The following is a 25,341-nucleotide window of genomic DNA, read 5'->3' as shown; positions in this document are numbered from 1 at the left end:
ACATGTCACAATACAGCACATTTTCTGTAAATTCAATGAATAAAGAGTTGATATGAAATGACCACAGGGATAGACCTGTTTCTTATTACATTTTGAATCATATACTCAGCAAATGAAAGGTACTTACTCATATATGATTATTTTTCTCTTTTTATTTAGAACCTTGTGCAAAAACACTTTTCAACTATAGTTGCATACAAAATAAAGATAGGCCTAATATGTGAATATGGTCAAAAAAATCCAAATGCAAGGGCTTTAACGCCAGAGACCTGGTAGGTAGGCTAAAGCTGGAATTGTACTTCTCCAGGGTGCATGTAAGCAAATGTACACAGTCGTCATTTTAACACATTCATATGTGTAGGAAGCAGTGTCATGTTTGGCAAACCAATGTTTAAGGATAAAGCAGAAGCAATCAGGAAAATGGAAATCAATTTCACCCCTCTTACAATGAAAACAAACCACTATTTACAACAAGAATCTAGATTTATCAATTCAAACAGACAGGTCAATGACAAGACGGGCAACTATATTGGGGGCTCTGAAGAGGAATTCATTTTCCTAGGTTCTGCTAGAAGATCACTTTTGGCATTACTATGCTGAAGTGTTTCCCCAAACTCTGACAGAAAAGAAGAGATAACCTCCTAACAGGATGTTGGATAAACCAATCAACTTGCTTGACACACATTTCCACATCCCGTGTTGTTGAGATGTGGGAGGTGTGCGTGTGGGCTCCTCTGCCAGCCTCTGTGACTAACACCCTTCCCTGCGTAATCCACAAATACATTGATGTGTGTCTCCACAGAAGCATAATTCCAGTTTAAGACAATAAAAGCCCTTCGGTTAAGGTTAGTGAGAGATTGCAGTTTTAATTTAATGTTATTAAAGCAAACACGTTGGGTCTCATCCGTGAAGTCACTTAACCAAGACCATTCATTCAGAATGACATCACCATAGCATGCTGTTAATAATGTTGGTTTTTTGATTTCTGCTAATTTAACATTTGCAAATATTTATTTTGGTAATTATCATCATTAAAATGAAAACAATGACAAATAGAAGGGAAAATAGAAAGAGAGACCATTATATCTGTAAAAGGTAACAAAGTAACATGAAGGAAAACATACTGTTCTGCCAGTAATATTAAGATTATAAATTTGCATGCAAACCAATGAAATAACAATATTCTGTTTTATTGTGTGCAGGTAGACGTGTATGATGAGGGGTCATACACCTGCTCCATTCAGACTAAACAGCAGCCCAAGACCTCACAGGTCTACCTTATTGTACAAGGTAAGCTGTACCTACATAAACACCAGCAGCAAAGGTAAACATATAATACACCACATACCCAGCTGGAATGATATGTACTTGGAAATTGGGTGAATAAACCACATTTTATATATATATATATATATATATATATATATAAGCTTTTTGCCAGAATGTCTTCCAAAAGTCATCTTTTGGTTTTAAGGTTGTAGCTCCTGAGATGAAAGAGAAAGCAATGCTATAACATCATCAAATTGTTACCTGACAGGGCTGACAACAAGGTCTATGCATAGATGCACAGTTATGCTCAGTTTTTCAGCCACTGTTTTTGTAACCCCTCATGTTGCTCCCTGTAGGTACAGGGCAGTGAAATCTGCTGTCAGTTTTCCCAGACTTCTAATTTCACAGCTAATTTTTAAAGTATTGTTTAAAGACTTGAGCACTTATCTTACCATGGAATATCTTACCATAATTATGTGGACGACAAACAAATTGACATAACAGGATTACCAAACAGCTACATTGTGGTGCATTGAACAAATCAATGACTGGATGTGTCATAATTCCCCGAAGTTAAACAAAGATAAAACAGATATAATTGTTTTTAGTGCCAGAGAAGAACAATAAAAAGTCAGTAATGCTTAAGACCACAAATCAAGCCAGAAATGGACAAAGATTAAAATTTTAACATCCGCATTAAGTCAATAACAAAATGAGCCTGCAGTCACCTTAAAATATAACAAGAGTTAAAGGAGTTGTATTTCAGCAAGACTTGTCTGTTGAGCTCAACATCAGGTCTATTTAAAAAGTCGATAATATTCACAACGCTGTTGCTAGCGTTTTCACTAAGACCAGGAAAGTGAAACACATCAATCCAGTTCTCAGATATTTGCACTGGTTTCTGGAATGTCTAAATACTGGTTTTAAAATACGTCTGTTGGTTTACAGAGCAGTGAATGGTTTAGGGCTATAATACATTTCTGCTCTGCCACTGCCCTGTTATGAACTCTGCAGACCTCTCAGGGCATCCTGGAGAGGTCCGCTTATTGTCTCCAGAGTCAAAACTGAACATGAAGAAGCAGCATTCAGTTTTCATGCACCACATATCTGAAACATTCTCCCAGAAAACTTAAACAGCGCTCAATTTTTTTTAAATCAAGGCATAACACAAAAGTTTTATGCCAGTTTGCCACTGCTCAATTCATTCAATTTCAGCTCATTTTTATGTTCTCTTTTATTGCATTCTTTTTAAATCCTGTTTATATGCATATTTTATATTGCCCTGTTTTTCTTTTATATCTTTTATATCTTCTGCTTTGCCTTTTTATATCTTACATAAAGCACTTTGAATTGCCTTTATTTTGAAGGCACTATACAGATAACTATGCCTTACCTTACTTTAGTGCTACAATTAAGACTGGATTACCAACCGTGCAAAGTGGGCAATCGCCCAGGGACCCAAAAAGCCTCAGGTTTACTCCTTATCATTGGGGTCTACAGAATTTGATTAATCACAAATGTTTCAGAAATGTACACCAATGAAGTACAATATCAACTTTGACAGGTCCCGTATCCTCTAGCTTGTGTCCCAGTCTTGTAAAGGGTCCCTCTAAACTCTCGAAATCTCTTTTTAAGATCTTAATCGTTTTACTTTATATTGAGATCATTAGTTGCAATGCGTTCTTATCAATTTGCTTCCAGTTCTTTGGTGTATCAATCAATAAACACACTGAAAATCTGGGGGAAGGAAGTAGTGCTACAACCAGCAATTATTATTTTCATTATCAGTCTGACAGTTATTTTCCTCATGAACTGATTGATTGTTCAGTGTGCAAAATACCCCAGAATAGTGAATAGTGATATTAATATATTTAAATTGTTTGTTTTATCTGACCAGCAGTTCAAAACCCCAATAATTTTCTGTCAATAATCTATTTGATTAATCAACTAATCATTTCAGCTTTATACAACTGGTTGGTCCTAGGGGCTCCATTAGGAGGTTAATCCAGACATGGCTACAATGTAAAATAATTTCAAAGGAATAGTTTGACTTTTTGGGAAATTAGCTTATTCACTTTCTTGGTGAGAGTTATTTGATGAGAAGACTAATACCACTCTCGTGCCTGTAAGGTAAATACAGGATGTATTTGTTGCCAGCAGCTGGTTAGCTTAGCTTAGCACAACCACAACTTGATGTTTTTACACAGTGGTTTTTGTGCGGATTAAACTTAGAAGATATAATGAGCTAAGTAGTGACCTTCAGATGTGCTGGTAGGTGGATTTTGTTACCTTCTGGTGGAGAAAAGGCAGGTGTTTCCCCCATTTGAAGAAATAGCAAAATCCCTATAGCAAATCCCCCAAAATGTAGAATTATTCCTAAAGTGCACTACCCTATATGTGTATTACATATTGTATATCACTGCAACTTCCTGGCAAATAATATGTCCTTTAACCTTTGTCAAATGTAATTTCTCTTTGCCCTAGTCTTTCCTGTCTCTTACCAATCACGGTCTAATGGAGGGGAAATGGCCAACAAATAAAATGGCAAAAGCAAACTCTTTAACACTCATATTTTGGTCTTCTTACTTCTCTATGTTACAGCAACTACAGACCTTTGAAAGTTTATTTAACTGTCAGAATACTTGGCCCTTTTAGTTCTTCTTTAAACCCCTGAAATGTTTCTGAATTGCTACCAACCTCTTTTGACCATGAAGGCATAAGAGCATTAAAAACAATGAGGTGTGCATCAAGGCCAGAAAAAATGGAGAGTTTGTTATCAATCAAAAAGCCATTGCCAAGTCTCTGTAGTCTCGTTTTCCAAAGCCATGGTTAGTTGACAGAAATTGCTCTTAATCTGTCAGAAACAGGCTGCTTGACAGATATGAGTGCAACACCTTAGTGCTCAGATGTGGGAGCTCCTATAGTTTACTTGTTTGTTTCTTTGCATGCATGCGTGTGTTGTTGTTTCATTAGTTGTTTTAACTGCCCTTTCCCTTTTAAACTTACTGACTGTGTGATGTGAAACCCAACCCAAGATAAATTCTACAAGCTGTCAGTTGAGGAAGTACACCAAAGTGTGATTTCACCACACATAATAGCCTGCTAGCAAACTTGTCATACAGCTATGAGCTGAAGATATCATCCATTAATGGCATTTTTACAGGTCAATATATGAATTGATGCTTATCTTCTGGGATCCATGGCAGCCTATTGCCTCTCCTTCCCAGAAACCTTTGTGTCTGATCATTCAGCGCTTGATCATGGGAATGTCCTGCGTTGACTTCCAGAGTTTCTGTCATTTATCAGAGCTAATGCGACAGTTATAGCCAAACATTGACTCTGTTGCTTTCTTTCCCTGCTATTTTATCCTCTGCTCTGCCTCTCAAAGCCCCATTCAATTTTGCTGCCATTGTTATGCTCATCTGTTGTATTCCCCTGCTATGTGGGTGTAATCTTCTCCTTGAGGTTCAGCTCAGCATCTTTCGTCTAAATTGCGGTGCAGTGTGTTGAAGGCGTACGTTTCTGGCAATTACCATGAATGTGCTACGAGGTTCTTTTTTTTTTTAAACTGTGGTCAAATATTGAACACAAATGTGAGGAAACTACTGAATGTTGAATACTGATTAAATAACAAGGGTACATAAGTAAAAGGTTGCTTCATGAGCAATCCACCACTTATTTAACTTCAACTTCTGCTTTAGTCTAGTTTTATCCACTCATTTTCTACTTAGCATGTAAGTTTAAGTCTTTCACTTAGGGAAGATAAGAAGTTGTCTTTGTATGTGGCTCAACTATACCATCACACGAAGCAACCTAAACCAATCCCCGCAAAACCCAATCAGCTCGGCGGGATAATAATTCACCCTGCCTTCATCTTTTAATAGGTATGAAAATGTTCTAAGCATCAAACATTGCCCCTGGTTACAGACCCAAGAGCGGGTTCACATAACCAAAGCTGACAATTTTCTGCTAGCAGGGACAGGGACGTAATTGGAAAACAAATGATCAGACAAAGTAAATTTGTGGTGGATGAAAAAGTGGCGGACTCGCAGGGCCCAGACGAGTGGTACCAAGCAGCACGGTCACTGCACATGACAAGAATCCCAATATAATGGCAGGCTTTCCAGCGCAATCCAATTTGATTTTTATGAAACACAGACATGGAAGTTGGGAAGTTTGCCGATGGGCAAACCCAGGCCAGTGTTGTTGATATTTGCCAAAACTATTTGCTAGTCAAGATATGTTTATGTGTGTGGGAATGTAATAATGAGTGTGTTTGTGCATGCACAAGTACCTTCATACATCTATGTCAGTGAGTATGGCTTTTTTTTGCAGTTCTTTTTTATATAGTGCTTTAAGTAGGTTAAAAAAAACTGATTTATGGTCACAGTTGAAAATCATTAGAAATGTTCCACTCTTGCTAAGTTTTTAAATCTCTCTATTTTTAGGTATTATAGAATAATACACTTTACACACTTGAACCAAGTATCAACCCTTTTAAACTATAACTGTGATGCACTGATGAGATTTTTGGAGTTTGCTTAAAATTCAAGTTAAATATTCCACCTTTTGATCAAGGAGGAAAAAGTATACTCTGTAGACGCTGTGTCTGACAGCAGTCCCAATGAGGGGGAACAGTTTGTGCTTTCATGCTGATATTCATGGTGTTAAATCCTGCCTGTTGCCCATATAAACTGCTTGGCTGTCATTAATGATACTGCTTCACTCCTCAAGGACGGATGGCACGAGTATGTGTCTCTGAATGTAGAAGAAAAATATGTGACATATTAAAAACTTTGATAGCTTACTCCTTTATAGCTATTGTCATACAGATGAGCTATAGCTTTCCTGAAGTCCATTCAAATAGGACCAATCTGCAAAAATTGTGGACATAATTTTACTTTATTCCCCATTTCTTTGAGTATTTTTAAAAATTATTTTGTTAGGCCAGTCACTTAAAGAACGCATGGCCCAGCAATTGCTCAGTGTTACATTACAACAACCAATGATAAAAGGGTAATGAAACTGAATCAGTCATGTAAGAAGAGACATGTTTGAAAGGATCACTGTTAAAAAAAAAAGGACAAAAAGAAAACTATTGCATAATATGTAAGAATGTCCATGTCCTGTAAAACTATGAACTTTGTGTTAAATTGCCCAGCGTTAATGAATATTATTGTTCATATCATAGCAATCAGTGGGTGTAATACAGATGCATCAAGAAATATGACAATATAAAATCAGATCTGCCATGTCTGTGACAGGCGAATAATATACTGTATAATATACTGTGTTTGGTGAGGACAAAAATCCTCTGGTAAAAATAATCCCCGGTGCATCAATGTGTCTATGCAATTTATTTTTCTTGTTCTGGGGGCTGGATGATTTCTGCCTGCCTTAGTCATGAATAAAAAGATGGAGAATCACAATAGATAAAGACAATGCAGTTTTGGTAAGGAGCTAGAGCTAGACTGAAATATCTCAGCAACTATTGAATGTCATAAATGTCTATCCAGATATTTGTTGTCACCAAAGGATGAATCCAATTGACTTTAGTGAACTCCTGATTTTTCCTTTAGCACCACCATGAGGTTGACATCTTTTTTTGTGTGAAATGTCTCAACCACTACTGAATGGACTAGCATGAAATTTGATTCATATATTCATGTTTGCCACAGGATGAATTGTGATTAATTCTGTTTATTTCTAGACTTTTTTCCTCTGGCGCATTCATTAGGTCAAAATTTTCACTTATCCGTTGAAATATCTCAGCATCTACTCGATGGATAGGCACAACATATTGTTAGACATCCGTGGTTTCCAGATGATGCATCCTGGATAGGGACTTAAGTGATTCTTTGACATTTCCTCTGGCTTCACCATGAAGTTGACATTTGTGGTTTGGGGTGAAAAGCCTCAGCAACTACTGGATGGATCATTTTAATTCTAATTTGTCCAGTACTTTGGTTATGATCAATGACCTTCAGAACTAATGACATTCCCATCAGCCTCAGTTGTATCTTGTCATTAGTGCTTATTAATAAATGTTAGCCTGCTAACAAATCAAACTAAGATGTAGATAATAGCAAACATACCTGCTAAACATCAGCATGTGAGCATTTGCATTGTGAGCATGTGAGCATGCTGATATTTAGTATTTAGTACAGACTCACAGAGCCACTAGCAAGGCTGCAGACTCTTAGTCTTGTTTAAATCCCTATACTAGATTATTTTGAGAAATTCGGGTGGGAGTGCTTTTCATCAAATTTAATGAGGAGGTGCACGAAAATATAAGACATGTTTGGGAAGGCTTTGCTTTTTTGAAAAAACATGAAACATAAGCCTAAATATAGCCGCAATCCCCACACCTAGACTTTTCATACATACATTTATACAACCATATCCACAGCAACAGTGTTTCAGCAAATTCAGCAAATTTCAATATGCTATGTAAATGTCTGTCATAAAGTGCAGATCCTGGGGAGGGATTCATCAATCTCATGAGGTCCTCTTATCATACTCGTCCCACAGGAGTGGAACTTTTAGTTCATTTAGCCCTTACTGTAACTGACAATCTGCCTTCTGACAGCTGACCCCAATCAGAAATATTACAGCTTGTTGAACTCTGATTTCCACTAGTATGTCCAAGATTCATTGTGCATTTGTTGTGACAGTTGCACCAGTTAAGAAATAATAGTAACCACAGCTAATGTGTGAGTCAGCTTTCATTGTGTAGTGCCTCAAATCACTGGTGTAATTACTAGCCACAAGTAAATGGAAAGTCATTCTGTTGAATTGTGCACCCAAAGCTTGAGGAGCAGTTGCAGCTGGATGGATTTTGACATAGGTTGTCATGCTGCTAGTGATTATATGATGAATGCATGTGTGTCAGTGTTCATGCATGCAGGTTTCTCTGTGAGTGTACTAACCTGTGCAGCCAATTATACACAAGTGCGTGCTGGGTGTTTGCCGAGTTCCATGAGTTAATTGAAGCCGCTCAGTAGTATTGATCTCATGTTGGTCTACCATTGTAATAGACTGATTTCTTTGTTTCTTTTCTCTTTTTTTTAAATCTATTTCCTTTTTTTTTATTTGAGGAGAGTTTTTGCGGACTCATGGACATTATTAGGGCTGCATTTGACAATTATTTCCATTATCAATTAATCTACTGATCATTTTGATAATGAATCGATTAATTATCAATAAGAAAATAGCAAAAAATGCAAATTATAATTTCCCTCAGCCAAAGGTGATTTGTGCAAATCACCTTTTATCATTCAACCAGCACTTCAGAACCCAAAGACATCAGATACGACAAAGAAAAGTGAAAAGTATCAAATCCTCACATCTGTGAAGCCCCAACCTGCAAAATGTAGGCATTTTTGCTAGAAAATTGGCTTAAATGATTAATCGATTATCAGATAGTGGCTGATTAATTTTTTTTTGACTAACTAAATGATTAATTACAGCTCTAGTTTTTTTTTTCATTTTATTTTATTTTATTTTATTTTATTTTTATTTTATTTTACTTTATTTTAGGGAAATTAATTTTGGTAATGTTATAAAACAACAGTCCAACAGTCAGAGCTAAACCCTACAAAGAGAGAGTATCCTTACAATTTGACAGTTTGGGCTTTTTTTCCATAGCCAAGAGCAGTATGTTAAAATATGTAAAAAATGTGTTCACCGCTCTCACAGAATACACTGGTCAATATATTACACAGTTATTACATCACTACACAACTACATCACTTTACATTGAACAGTTAAATGCATGATGTCCACCAATGTGGACATGTCAAAAAATGTATGAAAATTACATGTAAACTAAAAAAAAATCAGAATTATTTTTTCATGTCTAATGAAGAACAAAAACACAGCAAAAAAGATCTTGACTTGGGCTTTCATAATCAGTGCTTGAAAGGTTTACGTAGCCTTGTCAATATAAAAATTATAATTAATCTATCTCAACCTGTCAAATATAATACAACAACATCATAAATCCTTTTTTTGTTGGGCTTACAACCAGAGCCAGTCTGGCTAGGGAATCTGAATTAGCTCTTAAATCTACAAGTTATCACCCAAATCTTCTTTGCGAGAAGCTTTCCCTCCAAGACAGATGGCATTATCAGTCCATAAATGTCACAGAAACAGAGTGACTATAAAGTAGCCGCCAAAGTGAATACTCCCGTAAGCAGCCATTCCCTGGTTGCTTTGACCCCATTTAAATATGTTGTGCCCACTGAGTAGTGATACATCTTAATGTACTGCAGACACTTGCTCTGGAGCATGGAGAGTTGACAGAATTTAATGCAACAGTGGGACGTTTTGTGCATAATTCTTGGTCATGGCATGAAATGAGGTAAAAACAATCACAGCCAGGTGCAATGTTACAGTTATGTTTATTCTTGCTGTATACAAAGAACTATTTTTTCCAATTTAAAACACATTCCCATTCAGGATATTGATTGTTTTAACCTTTTATTTGGATATTTTCTTTTTTTTTTGTTAATATTGACTCTAACCCTGCCACAGGATACAACCTTTATGCCTACATGGCATCACTGAATTTCAAATGAAAAGACAGCAGACATCAAATGCCTCCTCTTCCGCACTTATCCATTTTGTCTTCCTTTCATTTCTTCCATCTTTGTATCACAATGCTGTGGTATTTAAGGAGCTAATCCGCAGAACTCTCTAAAGGCAGCTGTGTCACTCTAAAGAGCACGCTAGCAGGAGGGGGCAGGTGTGCGTGCACACATGTGTGTGTCGGTGTGTTTGCACATATCTTCTACTCTACAGTCTGCGCAAGGAGGAGGACTGACCTTTTAACAGTTATCATGGGACAATCAGAACCTTTCAACTGTGCCTGTGAAGCCATCTATCCACTATCCTCTCCATTTCTCCCCATATCAACTCCCCTTGCAAACCCCTCACACTTGTACATCATGGACCACCCTTATCTGTGCCGTTGCTGAGGTGTTTTTTACCTCCTCTCACACTATCCATGGGCTTATATGGACAAGAATGGAAATAGAAAGACTTGAATAGGCAGACAGATGTGGAGGGTAAGTTCGTATTAGGTATGGCTGCAGGTGCGTATTAGGTATGGCTGTCTTTAATTTTACATATCAGCAGTCTGTCTTGCTCTACAGCTACAGCACCCCGATCACACTCACATACACATTTTTGCTTGTTTTGCCGCTAACCATGGAGTTCAGACTACATTATTTTTGCTGGATGATCCCTCCTTACCTGTCTGAAACCTGCATGTTAACAGAGATCAAATAAGATTCCACTCTCCAAAGGAAAAAAAGTAAACACATCAACAAAAATTCATCCTCACCAACTGCCATACTGCTGCTGTCAGCAGCCTTTCAATGAAGGGAAAGCTATTGCTTGTCAAGGACTTTCCAGCCGACACCGAGTGCATGGAGTATGGCACTTGAAGCCTTGAATACAATTTAGTTTCTGTCCAATATCCAAGTGTTTATTGCATGCAATACACCTTGATGCCACCTGAACTGCAATTTGCAATTCATCAACCCCAAGACAGTGATGCATGTTTATTAAGGGTGTTTATCTATGTCTCTCATGACTTGATAGGTATTTAGGTACCTGGTCCAAGATCAGATTGAAAAATGATAAATATCTTACATCATGATTTAGCTGCATGGCACAATTTGCAGGCTGAAGTCAATGTGAACAGCTTTGTAAACAGTAGAAACTGACATTTTTGTTAGCATGAGAATTTTCTTCATTAAAGGGATGAATGTAAGTAGGAGTTTGATTTGGGAAAGTAGTAGCTCGAGGGTTGGTTCATACACATTCAGGAACACTTGGAAAAAATGTTTTTGATGAATTCCAAACAGAATGTTGTTTGTATCCATGGCTCTGACTCTTTCATTAGATTTGCACTATGTATTGGTTCATCTTTACACCCTTTGTTTTGGCTACTTGGCCACTTGGGCCAACTACTTGGTGGTAGAACAACCTGTAAACACAACATTGACATTTTTTTGTTTTATGAAGTTGTTAAAGGTTAATATGTTAGCAAACAGTTGCCTTTTTACTCATCTGCAGCGTTAGTGTCTCTGGCCATCTTACGAACGTCCCATTTTCACTCTCCTCTTCTCTCCCTAGACTTTAGGTCTATTTTTGGTTGCTACTAACTCCTGATGGACATTTCTGGCTCTTTATCTGCCGAATGCTCTACCATGGTCTGCTGTTTGATGCTGGATGGTATATATCCAGTTTTTAGAGCTTTTTCACTGAAAACAGCCACTTGCTGCAGCCTAAAATAACACTTTGAGAATGGTAGGACTTAACCAAAACAGTTAGGGGCCTTAAAACAAAAACAATCCATTTTTGATATAAAGATATTGATCCGTGCGGCTTTAAATGCATTACTACACAGTTGATTTTCCCATTTCTGAAAACAATCATGGTGCTTTCTTTTTAGCCTGTAAACATTCAGGATATTATGTGGAAATCAAAATCCATGGTTCAAGCACTTGAAAAGCCCCCAGTAAACCTCAGAGAGCACTGGCTTGTGTGAAGGCCAGCAGTAAGCCCCGCCATGCCTCATTGTGCCTGCCATGAGCATGATGGCATACCGGCAACTAGAAACACATTCATATGCACCAGCCCTCCAGGGACAAGATTACATGTCGCCGTCACATTGCCCATTATTCCATGTGGCTACCCAGTTGGATGAAGTAGAGGAATAAGAGACGGAGAGAGAGAGAGTGGGAGAAACCAGCCACACACATTTTCCATTGCCTTTGAACCTTCATAATGAAACTGACTCCTTGAAGTTTTAATGAAAGCAACAATTTACCATTCCCTTTTTCTCCCTGGGCTGCTGAGCTTATGTCGCTTACACTGAATCTCTAAAAAATAAAAAACATTTTTAAAAACTGCAGCCTCCTTTAATCTTCTTTATGCTGGCTGCAAGAGGTGCTCTCATGCATTTAAATGGGGCCATCCCATTGACACACATGACAGCAGGGGTATTGGCAGGGGCTGCAGGTGAGCCACTGGGGCCATGTTTTACTGACTAACCAGGCAAGCCACTGGCCATCGGTTCTGGCCAGCATCTCCCTTGGTCTTATCTCTGACATAGAAGACTACTATTTCTTTCTCCATCACCTCCGCTCCCCACACGCATACCCATTACTTGTATAGAACCTGCCAATATCCTTTCCATCCTCTATCTGACCTAGGCCTGTCAGATAGATGGACAGCCCTTTGGCACAGTGCTTCTGATGCTTGTGAATGCCTCTGGAAGTGAGATTGAGTGGCACAGTTAACCTCACCTGCCTTCTCTGAGGAGAAAAGATGAGGTTAGGTGTGTCTAGAGTTTGTGTCAGCGTGTGTCTTGTGTGACAAAACATGACTGCCTTTTAAGAATGTCATCCTTATGTGTTGCAACTGTGTGCTTATTAACATTTTACCCAGCTGTGGGCTAATAGAATTCTGTCACCTTTTCTTCAACATTTGTGCCCTACATTACTCAGGGTCACCTGTTGTGTGTGTGTGTGTGTGTGTGTGTGTGTGTGTGTGTGTGTGTGTGTGTGTGTGTGTGTGTGTGTGTGTGTGTGTGTGTGTGTGTGTGCAACTTTCTGCGACCCAGCCCCACTGGTGTTCAGGTCAATCCTACTGCTAAGCCTTGATCTCACTTTTATCACCATGGGCTGGATAAGAGCAGAGAAGCAAACACAGGTGGTTCTACTCTGAGACATGACAACAATACTGAAAAGAACATGCTAAGTATGAACAGAAATTTTTCATTTTGAACTCATGAGATCAGTAGATGGCAGCTGTGGTCTGTTAATGACCTCCAGATCAATCTAGATAGATCAGTTCAGGACCTTGAGGGGAGAAAACAGCAAGAGGAGGAACTGTCTTTTTGGTTTGTGTGCACATGGTGTGTGTCAGGGGCACAAGTCTGCACTTAAGACGCACACTGAGAGATATCTGATTTCAGAGGCTTCCTGATGTCACAGTTGTACCGGGCACAGCACTGCTCAGACCCTATGGATTCAAACTACTTCCCTATCTTTCTTCCATTTCTCTCTACTGCCAGCAGTTAACTTCAGGGATGGCAGTGTTGGCTTGCTGGTCTGTCGGTCAGTCCACCACTTTGATCTGGACTCAAATATTTCAAAAACTAGCAGATGGACTACCTTGAAATTTTGTACAGACATTAATGTTTCCTACAGGACGGATCCTACTGATTTTGGTGATGACTTTTGTACCTAAGTATAGCCTCACAGAGCTGCTTGCATAGACTCTTAGTCTTGTTTGATGTTCAGTCTGAACTGAGACAGATATGCATGAGAAGATTTTAAGGCCATTGTTCATGTCATATTTCAAAAAGACTCAGAATTCACTGACTGACAACTGTCATGTGCTTTTCATGGATTACATACTTGTGCACATCCTCAGTCCTTCTTGTGATTGTACTTGGCTGCTCCTTCTGCCAGTGCCCACTGCCCCACCAGATGTCTGGCATGTTATTTAGTTAGACCATATGGTAGCCAGGGCTGATGCAGTTCTTTACATACCAATTCGTCTGTGTGGCAGGCAAGTACCAAACACTTCTCGTGAGGACCATATGTCTTGTCTTTGTCTTTGATGGATGGCTGCTTTTCAAAAATGCTGGGGTTGTATTTGATCTAAGATTTTGTTGGAAGTGGTGCGAAACCTTGTCAGAAATGTTGTCAAATGACAGTATTTTGTATTAAATGAGCAAAAGCATGACATCAGACTAGATTTAAGGTTACTTTCCATAAAGTGGCTTAAACTGACTTTAAAAAAAAAACCGTCTTGATTTTGCTTTGTTTAATCCCACACTCAGTTTAAAGTTTTTCTTTAGAAGCACACATGCACTGTAATTAAAATAGAGGCCCTCTAAGAAACTAAAAATACATCTCATGAGAAAAAATTGCTTATCATTTATGGATGGAAAATATTTATGACTCTTCATCAAATTATTCTGCTCTCTAATGAATAGGTCTCTCTCAGTCACAGTAGCTTAGTGTTGTCAAGTGTGTCCCTCTTCCCAGCACTTTGATGGTGCAGCCACAGATTTGATGGGAAATATTTTTCCCAAGAGGGTCTTTGAGAGCTGGCACAGGTCGGCCGCTGCAGTGGCCACTGTGGTAAATAACATATGGGCTTGTTATCTCTCCTCAGAGCTAGAAAATACTCTCCCAACACCAGCCGCTTGCTCATTAGACTGCAGCTCATGGCAAAGCACAGAAACAGAAAGAAACAGAAACTCAGAATGAGACGAAAGAGTGACAGTGATGAGGCAAGAGTTGAAGAGACAGAACGGCAGCAGAAAAAGAGAATACAGGAAATGTAAGGCAGGATGGAGAAAGAGACTCAGAAAGACGGAGGTTGTTCATATGTGCCATATGTACACAAAATGAGTAACTGCATAAAGTGGAAGTTGAAAGTGACACCCACAGAGACACTGGAGAGAAAATGTGATGGTAAACACACCTCTCCCATTAGCCAGTATAACAGCAGCAGTAGCAGCAGCAGCAAATGTGAACTCAGTCAGAGGCTCTGTGTGTGTACAGTATGTGTGTGTGTGTGTGTGTGTGTGTGTGTGTGTGTTTGGCACCCAATCAACACCAGCACAATGGCAGCACTTCGTTTTCACATTTCCAAGTCAGTAACACACTCTGCAAGTTGTGCAAACTTTGTCTTTTCTACAGATTTTCCCAGTCTTTGTTATCCAATACAGAGTCCTGCACCACGTCAGGAACCTGCTGTACCAAACCGATAATCCACAAATTATGTGCAAAGGGTGAAAAATATGTTTATATTAATTCACAGGTATGCGTAAATATGAATTAGATGCAGACAGCCGGTGGAAAACAGAAATGGAAATGAAGGCAAAGTTTTTTTTAAACATCTGACCAGTGTAATTTTTATCAGGCCTAATTAGCGTCCATGATTTTCTTATTGTGAGTGCCTACAACACAACCTTTCAACCCTCAATTCATCATCCGTGCAGAATGCAGCTGGCTGATGGCGTCGGAGAGTCACTCTGGATATGTGGACAGATGATTATTGCAACAGTGGTTATCTTTGTGTCACTTTCTATTACATCAACAAGTGGGAGCTGACTGAGCAAGTGTTTTGTACATCGGAATGGGGCAGTACATCAGATCAGCCATCATGCAAGCCCTGCATAAATACAATCTGGATGAGTTTTAACGGGAGTGACTGTGGTGTACGGGTCAGGCCGCGGGATTTATATTAATGGGTCGGGTCCAGATTTGATTTGATTGTTGATTTGAACTGGTTGGTTCGAGTGCCGAGCTTTGTGGGTGTGGGTGCAGGTTTGCAAAATTGGAGCTGGCTCATTTATAGTAAGAAGTTGTTGCTCCTGGATTTTCATAAACTATGTAACAGTTTTCATTCATTAATCCAGTGATATTTTTTTTCTTTTAATCAGTTAATCATTTAGAATTTATTCTTTAAAAAATAGCCAAAGAAGATGACAAAGATCTTTGAAAATTGCTTCTTTTGCCCAACCAGTGCCTAAAGATATTCAGCTTACAGTTATAGAAAATAGGCAAATTTGAACATTTGATAAGCTAGAAACGGACAATAAATTGCATTTTTTGATGATTAACTGATTAATTAACTAATCATTTCAGCGCTACATGCACTAATGCTCTAACTTAAACTTTTATTACATCAGTTAGATAATGTACATCTATATCTGAAAGATATAGAACTATATCTCTTGTTTTCAGTTCAGAGATAAACACAACCACAAACCACAAACTAGACTGTGCCTCTCTCTGATTGCAAATCTGACCCAATCAATTTTGATTAAATCATTTTTGCTTTGGTCTGTATCCTTTTACTTACTCCTTTTGCCTTCGGTGGTTTCCCTCACCGAGGAAGGAAAAGAATCAGCTCATGAAATTCCCTGTGACAGTTTGGTTTAGGCTTTTGCTGTTTTGAATGTATTTATAGTATAGTGCTCAAACAGGCACTAAACCGTTAAATTGCTTACTGTGTTGTGTGGCTCAGGAGTAAGGAGTGCTGTAAGCTGGTTAATGCAGTATCACGTCACAGAGAGCCGTAGGTACATTCATAAAATGGACTGTTGGATTCCTATCCATATTAGTCCTATTTAGCTCTTTGGGAGCAGACTGGAGGCTGACCACTAAATTGCCTGAGTAAGGCTGGAGATATGAACATATTTTGATGTTTCATTAACATTTCATTTTACTGATCCCACAAATTCCTAATAATTTCTTTGACAGGAATTAACTTTGTTACTTGGTAAGAATTAGAAGGAAAACAGATGAGAGGTTAGCTAGTGGTGTTAATTTTTTAAGCAGTTGTTTATTTTCAGGAGAAATTCCTTGTAAAAATTGTTGAAATATAACCAGAAAACTGACAGAGATCCATTTAAACCCAAGTAAACATTTGTTTATGATTGGAAACTATTCTCCATATTTGTTGAAATGGGTGCTTGCCTGTCTGGGTTATGCAAGCAACTAAGTTGAGTTATTTAATTGGAATGAATTGGAGTTACTAACTAAACACTGTTTTCTCTTATGATTAGTACAAAATCACACAGTGATTTCCAGGAAACTTCCCACGAACTTACAATAAGGCATTACCATAATTTATCATGGAACTGTAACTTAAATATATTTGTTGCACATCTGATGCAGTCCGATAATCTGCTGCTCCTCATTTTATGTGTCGCAGAGGGCATCAACCAAACTCTGTACTTTTTGTGTTTGTATGTGCATTTGGGTATGTGAATTTCCTTTTATATACATTATATTCTTATGGCCTGGGGATGGACCTGAATTGTTGATGGTCACACGTACACACAATGCACTTAAACACCAGTGAACCCACACAGATATACACAGTCTCAGGCTCCCTATTATGGGATTCACTTTAATCTGGTGAATTGTAGCAAATGGGGGCAAATCAGGTCGTATTGATCAGTTACTGCCTATTGCCGGTTTGACTTCAACAGAGCAGCCGTTAGGGCCTCTAAGGATTTTGGAATTACGCTGAAAGGCCATCTGTATACCACAATAAATCAGGCTGTAATTTGATAGATCCGTTTTAATGCCTGAGTGAACATTGAGAAAGTATATCGTTGCTTTGAACTTCTAGTTTCACTTTGAATTTGTTTAAATAAATTTATGTACCTCTGTTAACTATACATGGACAACTCGTTTTTATAGAAAAGATCAGCTCTTGAATATTCATTGTTCATTTAAACCACCACAGCGTATATAGATTTAAAACTTTTTCAACTTTGAAAATAAAAGTAAGTCTGAAGCACTTCATTGTTCAAAATATGTATATTTGAATATATATATATATTTATATACACAGACATAATCACTCAATAATGAGGGAAACATGAGATGAGAAAAGCAGACTTGCACGGCACCTTTGACTGTCCATCAGGAATTACAGTTTTGCTGAAGGAGCTGAACTGGATGAGACTGGAAATAGCTTTGCAATAAGAAAGAGGAGGTGATGATGGTTTCAAACTGGGAGGAAAATGGGAAGTGGTGGGGCATAAAAGGCATCTAAACTGAGCTGCATAGGTATAGGGGTTGTGAGAGGGCTTGTGATCTCCAATAACCCTTGTCTAGACAAAGTGGCATTATGAAGGATGGCATTTGGAAGTGGAAGAGAAAAGGGCAGGAAGTGGTATTAAACGGTTGAAGAAATGGTAGAGGGAAAGACAGCCATTGCAGCCAAGATTCTATAACCTTGGCCGTCTTTGTTTTACTCATTATCACGAGCTGTATGATATTGTAAACATCTGATGGCTTCAATGCAAAATCTGCTTTGCCTCTTTGGCAAGCCCTCCACACTTTGTAGATGCCAAGCTTAAAGTGCAAAGCTATTGCTTCCGAGGAGGCAAAAGATTTATGGAGGTACCTCAGTTAGGCCAAGATAAGAATTACAGCTTATATGAAACATATAAACACAGACATTTTTCATAGGGGCAAGAGCTGCCATTAGTTGGTTTTATGAAAAAAAAAAAAAAAAAATGCTGTAGTTTTTTCCTTTCTTTGACCCTCCCTGACTGCTTGTGTACAGATTTTTAGAAAAAACTGCTACTACACCTTTCTACCTTACACCTCTTGTTTTCCCTCCTCCCATGCAAACAGCAATTAAATTTTCATGTGATTTACGAGTAATTGTCCTTGCAGGACCCTTATTGGAAAAACACATCTCAACGCATACTGAAAAACTATCTCCTTAATTAATCACCTTGGTGTCTCCAAGTAGACTGAGGTCTACATATCAGGAATGGATGGAAACGTGATGGGTCTCAGCATGAGAGAATCCTCCTTCAGAACGCTCCTTTTTTCCCCTCCCTCGCTTCCATTAGCACCTCCAGCGGGCCACTGCATCTGTCTCATATCCGGTACTTCCTTTGAAAGTTTCACAAGGATCTTGGGGTTTTAAAGCACTGCCGCTGCTGACGGCTATGGTGGAGGTGGGGGAGAGCTGGTGTCTTCTTCTCTGTCATCACCTCTCTCTCATCTGCCTTCAATTCTTCTCTTCTGTTTTCGCAGCAGCTAAGAGTGTGTAGGGGGGAGGAGGGGCCCACTGACATTAACCGGCCCCCTTAAGTTCCTTCTCCTGCAGCAGTAACAGCAGAGTCAGCCCACTTTGCAGACCCATGCTTTCTCTTTCCTTTCAATTCTGCAATTCCAGGCAGAGAGGAATTAGTGTGTGTGTGGCTGCAAAAAACACAGCCGTAGGTCTCAGATCAAACAAGATCGGTGCTCCTCTTTGTTTTGCATTTGACAACATGATAGTACAGGGAAAATGTGCGTTCAAGTGTGTGTGCGGCTCATGCAGCGCAGATGTATCTTGTCATTACATCGATTAACAGTGTCAACATGAATAACTGAAGGGATCAGTGGGGGATATTAACACTGAGTCACACAGTATGGGGATATACTGTTTAAGCTACAGAAAACAAGATGTGTGTTTGTGACTGCCCTTGTGCGTAAACATACAACTGTGTGTGTATGATTCAGTAGTAAGAGTACAACCGACAGCTCAGCCACAAGGCTTAGTGTTAATCTAAAGAGATCATCTTTATCAACACAAGCACATTGCAGACATTTGGAGATGTAGCACAAAGATTACATTTTGCTCTTTCCTCTCCTTTCAGAGCTCCTCTTTCCTTTGGCCTTTTTCCCTCTATCAAGTCTTTCAGTGAGCCATATTATGTGCAAGGGTACAAATTTTGTATCAGATTTCTCAGAGATTTCTGTGTGTGAGTCATGTTCAACCCTTGAATTTTAACAATTCTCTGACTGTTGATCGCTAGGTTTCTGCAGTAAAAGATTGCCTTGTGTGGTCAAGATGACAGGGAAAGGCAAAAATCATGACCACACAAATGTGACTACAAACACACACCAGCATTAAGAAAGAGCAGGTGCTCGTTTAAGGCAACATTTTTCAGTCTCTGAGTTGTCACAGGAGCCACCCTGATGGCCGACAGGCTGCTTATATTCGTTTTGGGGGCTTTGGACGGGTGGTTTTGGGCTGACCTTGTTTTATAGAAAGCAGGTAACTGGCAGTAAAGCTTCCAAGCACTAAAAGCTAAAACCTAAAGAGCTGCAAGTGCTTTCTCCTCATTATCTTGTAATGGCTTCAAATTAGCTGAGCATAATGGCATACCTCTTCTACACTTGCTGCCACATCACTCCTCCAAATGTCACATTGAGAGTCAGCATGGGGTTAAATTTTGGAGGGAGCAAAATGAGCCCAAGGGGAATAATACAAAACATGTAAAATGGTGTACACATAACCAATGACAGTATAGATGATTTATGGCTGTACAATACTTTAATGTCTTTGATATAAAAGTGTAACTGTGCCTGTGCTCTGCTTGTGAAAAAGCATAGTTCACTTGCACTGCAAAATGTTCTTTTATTGTGATACTGCTTCTTGTTTTGTGCCCTTAAAGACACAGACATTTTGTTGTTTTAACCAACAGTCGGGGCAAAAAAAGCAAAAAGAATTTCACAGTCAAAGCCCAAAACTCTCTTGTTGTTGATTGTTTCCTGTTTGTGTCCTAAAGAGTGGAATAGAGTTTGGCGCAGTAATCCTTGAACTGTGATGAACTGCTTAGCTTGAATATAAAGCAATCTGACAGAGTCCAGGCGGGCAAGGTTGCAGTCTGTGTTACCTTCTGCCTCCCCTGCTTCTCTTCAATGGCTAATTTCATGCTCGGTACGCCTGCATCTGAGATGGACCAAGCAAGAGTGTTGGCGTATTTTTGATACATCAGAGAATAAACCACTTGGGATTATAATATTTGGAGAACAGAGAGGGAGAAATGCAGGGTGGGAGTGAGAGAGAACTGGAAAAACGTGTTAACAAATTCTGAATAGAGGTATAGGGCTCTGGACGCAAGCAGTGCTATGACAATTTGGTTATTTCCTGATATTGAAATGCAGTCTGTTTTTGGTGTATTTATCCCCAGCTATTTTTCTGTTATAGTGCAAGTGTCACTCCAGTCTCTCCTATGGTTGACAGAGTGGCACTCTCTGTATCAATCATCAAGGATAATGCCTCTGTTTTGTTTTTTTTGTTTTGTTTTTGAGTACACAGTGTTCACCTTCCCTGCTTTGTCTTTTGTTAAATTGGACAAGGCCCTTGTGAAGGTGCCAATTTACTGTATTTCCTCAAATTATAACTGGTAGTCAATTCAAAAGTCTGGTCTCTGATAATGGCTGGGGGCGTGGTCAACACAAGCAAATAAAGGCCGGCCCCAAGATACAGGCCAGGCAGAAAACACGGGTGAATAAACTCCTGGTGCATGTCATATAATGTGCATGTCAGTTAAGCATAATGAACATTTACAATGCTTTAATTTAATAAATTCAACTATATATCACATTCTTTTCAACACTTTGTTGATTCTGACTCACTTTTCATTGTTGTCCTTTAATCCCGTCCGTCTGTGGTGACATACGGTATTCCTGCAAATGTTTTACAATAAAAGCCCTGTTATGAAATGAAGGGTTTCTGTCCACTGAAACGCTAGAGGGCATTTAATTTGAAAAGGTTACAGGAAGTGTTGAGTTTGTATTAACAGGGCAAATCGTACTAATATATGACCAATTGTACTCGGGAATAAGGGAATTAGAAATAAAGGCCTGCCTATAATACAAACCTGCTTCAAATAAAGTCCTGTTACCCACTGCACCTGCAGTAAATAAAGGCCCTGGTCACTATTTGAGGAAATATGGTAAACATCTTTTTTTTTTTGCTGAACAACATTTAGCAGAACCTCAACCGCTTTGTCCATGAAGTTTGTCTTTTTTTCTTTCCTAATTGCTCCATTTTCTGACAACAAGACATCCTACTGTCCATTTAGGCTACTGTAGCGTTTTATAAGCATATTGTTTAGCATATACTGTAAACTGGGGACATTTTTTGTTGTAAATGAGCATTTTTGTCCAAGAGCAGATGTGGAGCAGGTGGGATTTACCGCTGTTCATTGCACACAGTCATGTGCATGCATGAGTGACAAAAACCAACTGTCTTATTCATACTGGCAGAACAAATTTAGAAACTGATTTATGCATGCTTTGATTTTTAAAACTCTATTGCCCTGGAAACACCGTGGATTATATTTGATGACAATGGATGTTTTCTGTATGTCCAATACGAATGCTTTTAAAAAATTTTTGCTTTCTTTAATATCTACACATGTAAATTACGATAATGTTAAGAGTAGGCAAAGATTGTGGCAAATAAATGAAAGTTAAGGCCCGGTTATGGATAAGCCACCAAGCATGCTTTCGTATCTGGAGTTTGGTTCATTTGGTTTGGCCCAAGGTAAAAAATTATATTTTGTTGGATATTAGGTTTAGTCTGCTTCTTATCTGCTTATATTTTAAGTGTAGTTGCCCCATGTATACTGTAGACTCAGACCCCAATGCAGATACATAACCTGCATATATGGTAGTTGCGCTTCTGTTCATTAGGTAGGTAGAGACAAGACAAAAAGAGCCAACTTGTACAGTACTGATGTGGGATGGCTATTTCTACTATAAAAGAAATCCTGAAGTTTGTCTGTTGTGTTTCACACCACAAACTAACCGCGAAAGAGGCCACTTGGAAGCAGACTGAAACCCCCCTGCTGTCAACAGCAGGGTTCAATTGACAGCTTTCAGACCAGCCCAAATGAACCAAACTAAATGGAAAATTGTGCCAGGGTTTGTTTTAACCAAACCAGACAGGTCAGATGTGAAACACCCTAAAATAACCTAACACAGACATTAGGTGTATGTCTGTCTCCAGTCTCCTGCATGGAAGTCATACATGCTACTCGCCCATCCACTATCCCAGCCATATCTTTGCTTGCTCCATTCCTGTGTTGGTACTGAATACTGGCACTGGACATAAATTAAATGCAGTATTGTCCCAATATGGGCATAGTTTTGATATATTCCGGCCTGGCTTTTTTGCATCGGTCATCTGATAATTTGGTAAACAAAATATACCGATAAATATATGTACTAATCGCAGAATTCTGCATCAGAAAATAAAGTGCAATGTAATTATAGGCAGATAGGCCGTAGCACACTCTGTACTTTGCTGAAAATTACTAATTTATTATTTGTCATCCCCAGCTGCTTTTAAACTGCATGAAAGCTTTTTCCCTAAGTGAAGGAATCTGTACACCCATTACAGACAATAACAATTGGGGTTCCAATGTAAAGCAGATACTATCTTTTTTTAATACTGATAAATGCTTAAATAACAGCTTAAAACACATACTGCATGTGGAGTGCTTGCACTGATAAGAGTGAGTCCTAAAATGTGTAATAACCCTTATTTCAGACACACATAAACGCATTATTCCGGGAGGTTTCATGGGGGGAATCATTGTGATGGCCTAATCACATTATTATCTTGATTAGAGTATTTTGCAATCGTTGCGATAATAGGTGAATATAAATATAGCCAGTGATGAAAGGAGACTGAGTGGTTAATCACGTAAAGATACAAGTTTAGTGATTCCATTTTGACCCCATGGTGAATCATTTGTCACATGGACTAAGGAACTGCCAGTGGTTCTGTCTCTCTCTCGGCTCTCTACATGCACACGATTAATGAACATACCTACAAACAGAAACACATTCCCCGCTAATTACTCTTGCTCTCTCTGCTCCCTCTCTGTCTTTCACTCTGTCTTTCCTTTCCTTCTTTCTTTGAAGTTTGAAATTTGAGTTGAAAGCAAGGTCAGTGTATGTGTAAGGTTTTCATAAGAGATTTATTATTTTTGAGGATTTGGGATAACCAAACCAAATAGGAGATCATTAACCAGAGAGGATATTATTTATATATTTATTTATTTACTGTTTTGGGTTTTTTTGTTTTTTTTTAAATTAAAACATAAATTAGACAATACATGCTCCATGGTGTGTGAGTGTATATGAGAAAGCGAGTGTGCGCTTATGTATCTGTACTGTACATAACGTTACATTAAATGTGATGTTTTTAACCATCATCTGTGTCTATACCATATTTCACCCAAACTCAACCATAAGGAACACATTAGCAGAGTGCAGTCTCTATCTCTATGGAATTCATCCATCCTGCAGTTGCGGAGGCAAAGGGCTTTTCAAACAGCTGCCCTTTCCAGCATTGTTCCTTGGTGGTTGACCTATGACTAAGATTACAATTCACTCTACTTTCTTCTCCCTCCTCCCCCATCACTGCTGACAGCTTGACGCCCAGGCGCTGTATGAACGGTTAAGGCTGAAATGTCATCACACTTCTTTCCTTCGCTATTGTCTCCCTTTGTTCATCTTGTTTCCTTTTCCACTTCTCTCCCTATCTTTCCTCTTCCCTTGCCTCCCATTTATAGAGGTGACAGGGTTATCAGAGTATGAGCAGTTGTTTCCTACCCAATCCATTTTTATCTATGCGTCTGAGGATTAATTCTCCAGTCACACATCCTACTTAGCCAATCAACTTTCCCACCCCAGCCCGCGTTGGTTGTTTTTGAGGTGGATAAAAAAGTCCAATTGGATTCTTTGTCACCTCAATCGAGTGCCTCCACACCTCGTTCCACCTCCCCATATCTGGACAACACATCTTCATTTTGGCTTGGTCATTTGACTACAGCAATAACTCTGTTTGACTTCATTTAATATGCTGTTTGGCACGATTGTGACTGTCTTGTCAGTTGGTATTAGAGAGATGAGTTACTTGGGCATGTTGTATTTTTGTGTGTGTGTGAGAGAGCGAGAGAGATGTTAGTTTAGGGGGAGGCTGTTAGTGATGCTGCACAGAGACCAGGCTTCAATAATAACCTTGCTGGAGAAACAATCTGAAGAGAAAAACACTGAAATATTGTTTCTTGGAAAACATGGTCGATATAGTGGAATGGGGCAGCTTTATTTTATTTCAAAACAGTAAGTCCTGTTAGATATAAATAGCATATGAACTCTCACATGATGTAGTTCTCACTACTGTGTTTGCAGTTTGGCATTCTTAAAATGCTTTCTTTATAGATTTTTGGATTTTCCATATGCGTTTTTGTTAGTTACACAGTCACTGAGGCCAATACAAAAATCCTAGTGATTTGTTTTTTGTTTTTTGTTTTTTTTTGTAAATCAACATAAGCCTTTAAAGCAGCTTCGCCAACATTCAAAGAGTGAAAGTAGAACCATGCCTCACTGCCTCATGCCAGCAGTCTGCTGGCATGAATACCACCCACAAAAGACCATTGTGCATTCTTTATTGTAGGGCCACAGAGTAACTTTAATGGAGCAGCTGGAGTTTAAGTGCCCTGTTTATGGACAAATTGACAACAGTTGTTGAGAGGTGGCAGAGTCTGTTACTTTTACACCAGCTTTTTGCTACTGATTGTGCTGCTGTTGACACTTTTAAACTGGTAACCCATAAGCTTTAATGCTTTACCTCCCGCCCCTGCTTTTCATGTGTAAATGATTCGGATGGCTAAACAAAGGTGAAGCCAATGTGTAGAGAATGTAGCCGGTTATT

The 25,341-nt window shown here is 38.9% G+C and overlaps 1 protein-coding gene across 1 annotated transcript in view; it reads left to right on the top strand.

Annotated features, from left to right (window-relative positions):
* LOC120792549 (limbic system associated membrane protein) overlaps nt 1-25,341 on the top strand; it is a 178,461-nt gene that overhangs the window by 119,203 nt on the left and 33,917 nt on the right. The window contains exon 3 of the mRNA XM_040131809.1: nt 1,203-1,290. Coding sequence (XP_039987743.1) covers nt 1,203-1,290 — 88 coding nt within the window. The remainder of the gene's footprint in view (nt 1-1,202; nt 1,291-25,341) is intronic.

This window comes from Xiphias gladius, chromosome 7, assembly GCF_016859285.1.
Source record: "Xiphias gladius isolate SHS-SW01 ecotype Sanya breed wild chromosome 7, ASM1685928v1, whole genome shotgun sequence".
Taxonomy (NCBI): domain Eukaryota; kingdom Metazoa; phylum Chordata; class Actinopteri; order Istiophoriformes; family Xiphiidae; genus Xiphias; species Xiphias gladius.
This window is presented reverse-complemented; position numbering and strand designations above follow the sequence as displayed.